This window comes from Columba livia, chromosome 8 (genome assembly GCF_036013475.1).
Source record: "Columba livia isolate bColLiv1 breed racing homer chromosome 8, bColLiv1.pat.W.v2, whole genome shotgun sequence".
Classification (NCBI taxonomy): Eukaryota; Metazoa; Chordata; class Aves; order Columbiformes; family Columbidae; genus Columba; species Columba livia.
The window spans coordinates 26,466,438-26,478,520 of record NC_088609.1 but is presented as its reverse complement, the minus strand read 5'-3'; the positions used below and the strand labels follow the sequence as shown (position 1 = coordinate 26,478,520).

Sequence of the window (12,083 nt, the reverse complement as noted above, 5' to 3'; positions counted from 1 at the left end):
CATGCTGAGGCACATATGACTATCTAGTGAGTGACTTGTACATTTAATCGCCTTTTGAAGAATGAAAACCGTTGTTTTCTCTCTGAAAATAAAGACAAATTGCTGATATGTTGAGATTTTAAACTGCACCTAGGTGGACTGACACAAGCGAGTGACATGTTCTGACTTGTTTTTAATCTTGCCTTGTATTTTTTCCCCTTTAATTGCTTTCCAGAAAAGAAGCTGATTCAGTTTGATTAGTAATTAAGATCCTTTCAACTGCAAATCAGCCTTTATGTTAAATTAAGCACTGCATTTTCCTAGTCAAATATGCACTCTCTACATTTAAGTAGTTCTATAGATAAGCTTACATTTGTTCAGATTATAGGTTTTAATGAAAATCCGCATTCACAGTTCTTATGCAACAGGTTATTGTCATGTTCTAATTGGATTCAATTAGCATTACACTACTTTGTTTTGCAAGACAACCTCCTTTAAATATGTGGGAAGGAAAAAAAAATGTTTTGAACCCGAACATGGCTTTAACAAAAGTGGTATTATTTTCAAATAACATAGCTCTTTCCTAAACATCGCACCCTTTAATGTTTCTCAAATAGCAGATTTTTTTTTTAAGGCTGTAAAAATATTAAAAGGCTAGATTGAGGGGATTTTTTTTTTTTAAGTTCCAGTATAGTTAGTTAATTGGGTTGGACTGGTTGAAGGACATTCTCTCCAATCAGAAGGAAATTATTCTCCCTGCAGAAGATGCAACATTGGCAGAAGTCCAGTTTAGCTCTTGTGGAACACTGGTACCAGGTGCTCAACTAACTGCTTCTGATCAGCCACTTTACTTGCAATGACAGTTCTTCAAATAATTTTTAATCTTGTCATTGCAAACATGTAGTGATGAAACTTTCCATTATATTAATTACTTTTTTGCAAACCATGACATTTCTATAATTCTTATATTGTTTCTGTTTCTTTCTAGAGTAGTGTTGTATCTTGCAGTAGAATTCTCTACCGTATGGAAATTTTGGCTACAGGTAAAACCATCAGTATGTAGTGTCCGAATTCAGGCAAATGTGTATGGGAAGGTGGAGGAAGGAAAGCCATATGTCCATCCAGTACATCACTGTGCAGAGATAATGAACTTAGCCCAAAGTAATCAGTCTTCTGAAATGCAAGCGTAATTAGCCCACAAACAACACTCTATTACAGCTCTACTGCCCATGGGAGTGGAGGTGGCATTGCTGGATCTCGCAGACAGTGTGTGAATTAGTATGGTGCCGTATTAATTCTTACAGTGTCACTAGCTCAGGTGCCTCTATAATAGGCAATTTATTGGACATTATGGAAGTTGCAAGAAAGGATAGAGCTAAGTCCCTATATTCTAGTTGTCAGGACATCTCATACCTTTAAGGAATGTTCTAAGGAGAGTGTCTTTCTTGTTACAATGCAGATACTGTAGCAGTAGACTAAAGAAATAATATGAAGATTTGAAAAATATGAATTTTAATAACTGTAGCTGCTCTGCTAAAAGAAAACTTGAGAGGATTACTTACAAGCTACTTAGGCAATGGCCATCAATTCCATATCCAACAGCAGCTTCCAAAAGGTGGTTGTGATGTACTGGGGGAAGAGAAGCAAAGTGGGAAATGCCCCGTGTGAAACCTAAAGATATTTTGACAAACCATGCAAGTAGTTGGAGTTTACATAAATGCTTAGCATATGGCTTACACTAAATAACCACCGAAAAAGTACAGGTGTATTCTGGAACAAAACTTTGGCAGAATACATTATAAGAGTGATTCAGATTAAATACTAGTATGTGGTAGTTGTAGCTTGAATTTTTTGCATGTAGGTAACTGTACAATTGGACCCTCAGTTTGGCCACAGGATACAGCTTCATTATTGCAGTTTTCTGTATTGTTCTCAGTAGAAAAAACAGATGTGACAGTTCCACTTTGAAATCAGACCTAGGGAGGAGGTAGCATTAAAACCATTTTGGTTCTGCTATCGATAATGCATTTAGAGGGAATTAATTACAAGGCATCAGTAGGTTAAATGAGATTAAATAGAATTCAATTATTCCGTGAATGTTTGATTATCGGAACTGAGTAATGGCCTTCTAGATCTCAACTCGGTTCTTTTTGGAAGATTATGCAAGAGTGGCCTGAGGTGTGTTCTAGGAGCCTAGATGCCATAATATATGGAAAATTAGTTAATTTGCTACTATAGTGCTTCAAGATAATTGGCAATACAAAAAACTTGATGGATTATATGCAACTTCAATGCATATGTGTAAAATGTTTATTTTCATATATTATTACAGAGCTGGCTTTTCCAGTCTCCTCTTACAAGAATGCTTTCTACCAAGCAGCTTGATTGAAGTTCATTCTGTGAGTTTGATGAATGTTTTCTGTCCATCAGAGGCACAACGTATGTAGCTACTTTTGCCAGGAGTTTAGTCGTGATTGTGTGGTCCCAGCAATGAGTTTCTGCTGTCAGCAGTCTGTCCATCTGGCTTTTAAACTTGGCAACAACACAGACATTATAGTGATGTTCCCTTTCAAGCACAGACATTTGAGAATACATGCTGACTCCAACAAGTACCAGTAATTGCACAGTACTGTTAAATAGCAGGCACTACACAGGGCTCCCTGGAGAATTCACTGGGGATACGGGTTGCTTCGTAATGGTTCTGCTCTTTCTTCAGAAGTCATTATACCTGTAAATATTAAGATGCCCATGTTAAAATTTAAGGTTCAGTATGACAAGAAGACTGTTGTACAGAACTTTTGTAGCATAATAGCAGTATTCACTGGAAGATACCTTTAAGACTTAATATATTGAACGGAGCCAAAATAGTGGTGTATTTTTAGATGAGTGGTGCCCAACGTCTGAGTTTCTAGGAATCTGCCTGGCTACACTTTCGCATCTATCTTAGAGTAATTCTCCTGTTTTTCTGTGTATCGGGTGGTACTGAATATAGAGATGCCTTGAATTTACACTTGGCTTTATCTTCCTTTCTTAGCTTACTCCCATGTCTGACTCCTGCTATGAAACTGGCCATCAAGGGTTTCAGAAGGCTCATCCTCCCAAACAAACTCAAATATTTAGAAGTAAATAAGAAGCTCAAGAAGGCAGGAATTGCTAATTCCTAAAGACTGCACTATTGGAAAAAAGCCTGAGTACAGTCTGTGGATTTTTTACAGAGCAGGGAAGGACAGGAGGCACATGCACCTATAGGCAAGATATGTGAATGATAAATTTCTTCTTTACAGCATATAGTACTATTTATTATTTTATTTATTTTAAATTCTATGCTTCCACCTGGAAGGAAGAGGAAAAAATACTTGCATTAGTATTCAGCATAAAATACTTGAGTGTAAAAAGAAACAGTGTCTGTTGCCCCAAAATGGAGACTGAAATTGTCAGTGGAAGGTAGTGAAGCCCAGTGAAATGATGCTGTGCAACCTGGTACCTTTTAATCCAGCTTTCAGAAATTGCGGAATGTCTCCACCCAGCCTTGTAACTCCACATTAAACTTAGAGTAAAAGGATTTGATGTTTAAATGTCTAATCAATTCAGAGCTAGTCTTTGAGAGTGTCATGTAGTCATCTGGTCTGAAATAACCCAATTCCCTTTCCCAAAAGTATTTATCAAAGCCCTACTAGCCATAAATAAACTAACTACTGGAATCTTGTTTAACAAAAACTCCTGTGAGATGATGTTTGACCGTATATGAGGTGGTGGAAAATTAGTCATTGCCTTTCTGGCACTATAGTTAGAAGTGCTGTCTAAACAAGGACTGCAGAATTACACTGGCTTATTTTCCATGGGCTGCCACATGTATTTATTCAGGGTCAAGGTCTATTGAGTCCTGTGAGACTCGAGTTGAATCCCCATATCTCAGACCTACTTGAAACCATTTTAGGTTTTTTGCTCCATTTCATTCACCTTATGCATTTTTGAATTGCTGAAAAACCTTGCTAAACTTGGCCTGCAGTTCAATCCTGATCCATTTCTTTTTTCTTTAAGTAGAATTCCTAACCAGGTATGTTCTAACGTAATGGGCTGTAAGCAATTAATCACACAGTTATTAATGGAAGTAGAAGGCAGTACATTGCAAGTGTGTTCCTTTCACTTAACCATGTGAATTTGTGTCTGGTGAAAATGCGAAGATATCAGTCAAGCTGACAGATCCAACCTCTGTCTTCTGTGCTACTGCCCTTACCATTGTTCAGTGACATGGAACGTTCAGTGACGTGGAGCATTCAGCGTGGCAGCTGGCAATGAGAAACCCCTCCAAACAAATCGAGTAGTGTGGTGAGTTCCATACCTTAGCTGAGGGAATGGCAATAAAATGTACCGTGAATGCAAACGCTAAATTACTGTATGAAAGTTGTGCCTTTTATAAATAGTTTCCTGCCAGAAGTGAACGATAGGAAACACATTAGCATGGGGAGCTTGCATGCAGTTAATAATCTGAATGCTAAGAAACTTTTTTCCTCCTGACAGCCCAGAATTGTTTTATAAATTTTTTAAAAATGTGAAATAGGTGTTTGACATGAGCGATTAAGAGAAGCTATTTAGAACTGCAAAATGAATTAGAGCTTTCAAATGTCTTTACACAGTTATAGGCAGTAGTATTGGAATTAGAATAATGAGCTAGGAAATTGCTTCTTCGAAATGAGAAACATTTGAAACCAGAAATAATCTTCCAACTTTACTTCTCTGAGCTAAATTGCTTTTAATTCTAGATACTCAACAGCGATGTTGATATACATCAGGAGTCTCACAAATAGGGGTGGTTTTGTGTGTTAGAAATTTTTGGAATGTTGAAATCTCCTTACGTTTTATGCATCTCTGCAAAAGGGAAAGGTCAGTGTCACTGGGGCTTAATTTCATATTTCCCATTGGCGTATCTCCACTGAGAATACGAAGCACCTAGGAGAGTTTCCATGTTTCTAATCCTGTTTCCCCTGCAGAGAAACTTCATTATTTTCAGTGTAATGCCTCATATTGCTGAGCATAAACTTCCTTTACAAAGGTGAGTGTCATTGTTTCTGTTTACCTGGGAGAAACTGCAGCGCAGGAATGGGGGATGATTCATCCATGTTGTCTTAGCGATGTGCTGATTGAGCCTCCGGTTTCCTGGTAGCTCGTGCCTTAGTCATATCCTCCTGTAAAGGCTGGCTTCGAGATCACCTCTCAAGGGCTGTGCTCACATTTTGTGTTAACAGCAAGAGGGAAAGATACTGCAGATTGAATTCCTTCTCACTTGCCCTGAAAGGAGACCCTGGCATTATTTATATCTGTAGATTTTAATATTAAGATACTTCTAGAGACAAGAGTATTTCTCTCAAAAGCAGCACACAGTGACTCCAGTGCCCGAGGTGAAGATCTACAAGTTACTATGGCTACCCTAAGGCTTTTCCAAGTCACACTTGCCGGAGCTCACACAGCTGGTAGCACCTGAGTTTGTGGCTGTGAGCAACAGGAACCAAAGGACGGGCTGGCTTCTTCCACCAGACCTGCTCTGCCGCTGGACCACCAGATTCTGAAGTTTCTCCGCACCATGTGTACCGCAGGAGATGGCTTCTTGGAAGTGCGGCTTCCCTTCAGCTTCTCAGACAGGCTCACCCTCTGCCATTGTTGGCGAGCGAGAAGGTAAGAAGTTGTAGGGCTGCAGATGGTGAGAAATGAATGATTAGAAAACCAAAATCCAAACCCCAGCTGTCAGTGTCTAGTGGAAACCCTGTGGTTCCAGTTGCAATTCTGGTCGGGGTCGTTAGATAACAAGTGTTTGCTAATATGCTAAGAGGCTTGGAGAAATCTGTGGTAACAAGCCAGGCCCATAAAGCTTTTTGATAATTATGTAAATCCTGTGAAAAAGTCTGTAGATCACACACCTTTTTAAAAATTTAAATTTAAGACTTTCTTAAGGATAAATAGTGTTCAGCTAAATTTGTTATGGAATGGCTGAAACTGGTTAAAAAACACTTAAAATGCTGGCATCTTCATACTGTGCTGCTGTGTCAGCAGAAGGCCTGTTAGAGGTATGCAGACAGGCTCTCCCCCTTGGAAGGCTCTTCCTCCTTAGGAGTGAGGCTCACGGGTGTTGCTCAGTGCCTGAACAAGAGGAGGTTGGTGATGGGCAACTTGTCACTCAGACACTTAATCTCAGGGCCCTTCACCTCTGTGCCTTTCTAAGCAGAGAATTTGTCTGCTAATGACAGCAATTCTTACCTTGGTGGTGAACTTTAAATCACATGAAAACCATTGACTCTGCCACAGAAATTAATCCAGAGTTTTTCAGTGGCTGTTTCAGTAGCCTATTTCAATACAGATTTTATACACTATCATTACAAGTAACCTGTGAAAGATGTCTGTAATTGTGCAGCTCCAGTGCAGACACACGTGTTGTGCGCGTGTGATCTTCATGGTCCAAACGGCCCTTTTCTCAGTCCCAGTTGACACAGCTGACGCTCTCAACTTGAGGTGAACAGATGATGAAGTGATGCTGTCCCTCTGGTTTTGTAACCAAAGATACAAAATTAAACTGGGGTAAAGTTTCTCACTGAATACAGATTTGCAGCGTGTAAAGCAGTGTTCTCGTGAGTACATTTTAAAGGAATAGTTATCTGCTAAAAAGGAAGAGGGATATGATTATATCTAAACTTTCAGACCAAAGAAACTAAGGCTCCTGAAACCTGTGCACATAGCAGCAGGTGCAGCCTGTGTTTTGCTGAGAGCAGGGTTGGTCCTTGTTACCATGTCCCCATCCCAGGCAGGACCCAGCTGGGGCCCAGTCCCAGGAAAGGTGAGAAAGGGGGGAACAAATGCTCCTAGTATTACTAAATTTTTTGGCTTTCCATTGCTTCTACATGCACAAATGGTGAACAGCAGCAATACTTGTGTTAGGCTGAGGAGCGAGTTTCATTTCCACATAAATAATTTATGGCAATCCCTAGCTGTTACAGTGATAAATTATGATAAATAGAATAGTTTCATTTAGTTTCTCCAGGTTTGCTGTGCGGATGGGCCGTGCCCTGCGGTGCGGCAGGAACGCGGTGCCAGCGCCGGCTCGAGGGAGCTGCTGCGGACAGGCCAGCAAAGGGCCAGCCTGAGTCCCAAGGTGACGGGGGCTGTCCCACAGCCCGTGTCACACCTCTGCCTATTCCACACAACGGGGAAAATCGGATTATGGATCTTCTTTGTCACAGTCCCTTCAGCAACCTTTAGGCAAGGTGAAGGTGGCACTTGGCCATTTCCCTGGGGGCTCACAGCTTGTGGTGCCCCTCTGCCAGGAGACTGAGCGCCCCATGTGAGGAGAGCCCGGCTGAGAGCCCGGGGATGTGTGTGGTGGCAGAGTTCAGAAGTGAAAAGTCATAAAACTAGAGCCCCTGTGACTGATGCAGATGATCTAATAAAAGCGTTAGCGAGATTCTCCTCTGGAGACATGGCTGCTTAGTTTGGGGCATGCGTGGCTGACTAACGCCAGAGCGTGAATGTGGGTGTTTCCTCACTGCTGGGAGTGGAGGGAACCTGTGGTTTGTCACCTTATTACAGCTTTGCTCTGTCAGGCCCAGGAGAGGAAAGCAGCAGCTGGCAGCTTTAAGAGTCATGCAGTCTGACTGGAAACTGCAGGTTGGAGGCTCTGAGGTGTTACACCATGAGCCACCTAAACCTCAGACTTAAAGATGTGTCTGTCTGTTTGTTCTCAAATCCTCTCCTTATCGATGATCAGTGCTTTTCAGAAAAAGGTTCAGGTAGGTTAAAACGTGGGGTAACACTGAAGAAACCAAGTCATTGGCTGCCAGGAGAAAAGGTAGGATAACAATTTATGTTAACTATTGTGTAAAAGCCAGAGGTCCCCTTACAGGTCTTCCCCTTTTGGCTACCCCTGAGATTCTGTTCTGATAAGGTTTTACCCATCTGTAATCCTGATTTTGTGTATCTTGGAGACTGATTAAGTTTACCTGGGAGAGACTGTTAAGTTGCTCTAAGCCACAAAGCTGTGCAGTCCCAATGTCCTCCTGCTTTCTTCTTGTTTGCTGGGATTCCTGAATAGTGGATGCATCCTGACATGCAAGTTCTGCTGCTGTCACCTGTCCTATGGAACCCTTTTCCTACAGTTACTGAGACATACATGTATATTACCTACCCACATATGGCTTTCTGAAAGAAATTATGAAGTATTCTTGTGTGCCGTTCCTAACCAGGCACCTGCTTGGGCCCATCCACCTGGTAGGCAGAAAAGAGCTGTGAATGTCTCTTTCCACTGTTCTCACCCGTGCCCACGGCCTCTGCTGGTGACTTCAGAAATGGTTTCTCTTGTGCTTGCTGTAATGATGCTCCCAGCTCCAGGGTCTGTGCTGTACCGCAGTGCCGGATGCTGGCTGAGAACGTCAAGGTAAGGAACCGATCTAGTGAATAACTTTGGATACGTTAGGACTCCTACACTGTAAATCCTTTATCCGGTTGTTGCTATATATCAAATACTGACACAGCCACCCCTGAGGATTTCCATTGCACAGAAACTAGGAAATACCTTCTTAGATTAATCTGTGGCTTTACAGTAAGACTGATTTACTCCTTCCCATTCCATCCAGCATGACTTCTACTGTGGTGAAATCCCACTATATTTTTGGGAAGAATTCTGAGAACTAAAAAGCTCTCATACTGTGCTGGTAAGATGTTGACTCACTGAGCGATTGCTTTCCTGCTGCCGATGAGTAAATCAGGCACTTAAGACTAAGAAAAGCAGAACTATCCCAGTCTCTGTAATTAAATTCTGCTAGTTTGACTCTTAACTATTTTTTTTGTGATCTATTTTCTATGGCACATGAGCATACAACAACTTTTCTTCACAAGAATAATTTGTTGAAAGCCTATGTAATTAATATAGGAATAAATTCAGCATGGCTTTTAAACCAAGAAATTAAGGCGCTCTATTTTGTGTACAAATCTTTGCTGTTTTATTAGAGATAGAAACCCTGAAGTGTTTATGAGAAAATACTATGTTGTTTCATAGCTTTGTACTATCCGTTGATTTTTACTATAGTTAATTCTTAGTCAAATTACAGCTCAGTTGTTACTGTCCCATTGCCTTCAGTTCATGCCCTTATTCCTGATAACTGTGAAACAGTTAAGTGTTCCTATGAAAAAACGGAATGGTTTTCCCCTCCGCTCCATTTCCGTATGTTTTTTTATTTGCTGTTACTTCTGGGCAATGTTCAGAGTCTCTTTGCATTCCAGAAATGGAAAAGGACATAACTTTGTCTAGTCAAGCAACGTGATCCATGGACACAAATCATCAGCACCGAAGGCACAACTGCAGCGTGCTGTAGCAAAGACGTGGCTTCAGCTTGCATTGTGTGTGCTTGGCAACTCTGGTATATCCTCTAAGATCTCCTCACAGTATTTATAGCTTGTGATGATACTCACACCAGTGTGTCTTATTTTTTTGAAGCTAGTCAGCCTGTAACTTTGCAAGGCAGAATATGTGCTCTTACCCATCTTTGTGGTACAGGCCTTACCCAAACTTAACCACCAAAGTGCTCAACCTGGCAGGTATCTGCAACTCTAACTGACCTCCTATGCACTAGGATCATTCCCTTTCTACAAAATGTTTAAACTATATTAGGCATCATATATGGCCTCTGAAGGCCATCCAGATAAACTACCAGCATTGCTAGAAACTTCCAGAAGATGCTTTGTACTGGGCCCCTGTGGAATACACGTGTGGTGTGTATTTTCAAGGAAAACATTTATTGGTAGGAATACCCACCTGAGGGTATGTATGCCACATCTGTCTTCTTGAAACTTATGCATTAGGCTGTGTAGGTCACCTGGGACCACCGCATTGCTGCAAGTGCTTCGAAACAAATCTGCTTGACAACACAGCCTGAGAGCAGACAAAATGGGCTATGATTCAGAATAAGTGGTGGCTCGATGCAAGGGTAAATCATGGTCAACTCTTCTGATCTAGGTTGCTTTACTAGCGGGAAGGGTGTCGAGAGATGTTTTCTGTTTCACAGTGTTGAGAAGCTTTAACCTGTCTGTCAGCGGACACAATGCTGCTGTACGTGAGGCTTTCTGTGTGCAAAAGTGCAACTGGAACACATAGTTGGAGCTTTTGCTTCTCAGACAGTAACAAAGCTGGCAGGGCTCCTTCAGCATCAGGAATCCGTTCAAATAGAAGAGATAATCAAGTACTCTTCGAGACAGTCTGTGCTCATCTGGTGCCGTGGCTCATATTTAAATCAATAAATGCAAGAATACTCTAACTGCTTCTGTACTTTGTCTCCTGTCTCAGCTCAATAGGTGAGTAACTTCATAATGTGTTTCCTTTTGTCCATCCTTTATGACAAGTGATAAGGAAGAAAAAACTACTGAAAATAGTTCTCCAGCTGCCCTCTGCTTAGACTTTCTATGAGACTGAACTTGGGAAGGAAGCTGGTGTTCAATAACGTAACGTATCAGCGGGCTGGCTGTTCTCCGTCTCCGGTGAAGTCTTGTCCCTTGGGTTCTTCCTCTCAAACGTGACAGCAAATTTGTTTCAAAGTAATTGGGTTAGGCCTTAGAAGTGAGCTCAGGCAAAACCACACAGCTTCAGAAGAAGGTATTTTCTTTAGCTGCTTTTGATATAAATATTCTGTGTTCTAGCATTGGATGGACCTTTCTCAGGCACACTTGGCAAATTTCAAATTCCATTTATTTTAAGTGGTCAAAGCATCCCTAGCAAAGAAAATTGTGTGCTTTGTCTAGCCTTCCTTACACACTGCAAGAACCAGCAAAGTATGTGTTTCTTGCAATGCACTCTTGAAACTATCTCAACTTAGATTTGAGCCTGTTTGCCTTTACGGGTAGAATGCAGCTCTAAAAATCCAGCTTACATGCTAACAAAGTAGAATGATAATAAAGGTGGTGTGTGTTTGTTTTGGGGGGGAACGAGGGTCTAATCTCCCTGGCTGGAGAGGAACATCAGAACATTTGTTTGGGAAAGCTCAGGTTCAAAAAAGTTACATTCTCAACAGGAGCCCTGGTTTCTGCACACACATATTTTGTGTGTACCCTTCATGAAGTTGGCAATCTGTTCTTGTTCTATCTATGTGATGAAACGATAAAACAAAGACTGAGTTGAACACTTGCTTTCCATGATTGCAGTGTCTGCTGGAAGGTTTCCTTCAGCTCTCAAACAGATTTTTGCCTGTTAAAATCATTATGTTCTGGTTTAGATTGCAGGATTCGATGACTAAGTAGGTACCCAGGAAATCCTTCCAAGTAGCTTGTACGCTGTATTTCAAATTCATCTACGTACCATCTGTAAGAAATGGAATGGACAATGCTTTTCTCCCTCTATTATTATTTTTTTAAAGCACTTGTATTCTCTCCTGCAGGCTGAGTTGAGGAGTAGATGGACGCTCCATGGTTCAACTCAGCCATGCATGCTGGCTGCTTTTATTCTTCCTTTCAGTAAGGCTCTCAAGATTTGGCACAACAAGAGCATTATATAAGACTAAATAATTCTTACATAAATCTGAGTGAATGCCTTTCATGAAGTACTGAGTGCTCATCATGGCTATAAGTAAAAATGAATCACTTCCTTTTTAAAGGGAAGCTTTAAACCTTGTATTTTGTGTAGTGCCACAAGCCAAAATAACCTTTTGAGCTCTTTGAATTTTCACAGCTGCAGACTGGAGGGAAAAAAGCCCCACACTGATAAATAGAAACTCAAGAATTTCCAAAAGAAATTATTCCCCACTCCAACTGCCTCTTTAGGCACAAAGCCCAGCTCATTTTTGCCAGAATGGTAAATGTTCCTATCATGTGTTTGTATGACCAAGAACCCGAGTATCTAAAGGATAGGATGAGAAAGAATAAAGCAGGGACAGTATGAATTTGGTACTTAAAGAACAGCATGGAGAACAGGTCAAGAAGTATAAGTAATGAAGCTTTTGCTGGAGGCTCATTGAGCAGGTTCAGAGCTCAGCAACAGAATCGTGGAAGACTCTCAACATGTTCCTCTATATAGGGAAATACAGGGATGTACCTCATGCATGCTTTTAAGCTAACAGAATAAATATCTGTATTAA

General features: G+C 41.0%; 1 protein-coding gene across 1 annotated transcript in view; it reads left to right on the top strand.

Annotated features, from left to right (window-relative positions):
- The first annotated feature begins 76 nt into the window (after positions 1–76).
- Positions 77–12,083, top strand: part of HS2ST1 (heparan sulfate 2-O-sulfotransferase 1) — a 118,454-nt gene continuing 106,447 nt past the window's right edge. Inside the window, exon 1 of the mRNA XM_065071191.1 lies at positions 77–5,652. Within this exon, the coding sequence (XP_064927263.1) occupies positions 5,577–5,652 (76 nt within the window). The 5' untranslated portion in view covers positions 77–5,576. The remainder of the gene's footprint in view (positions 5,653–12,083) is intronic.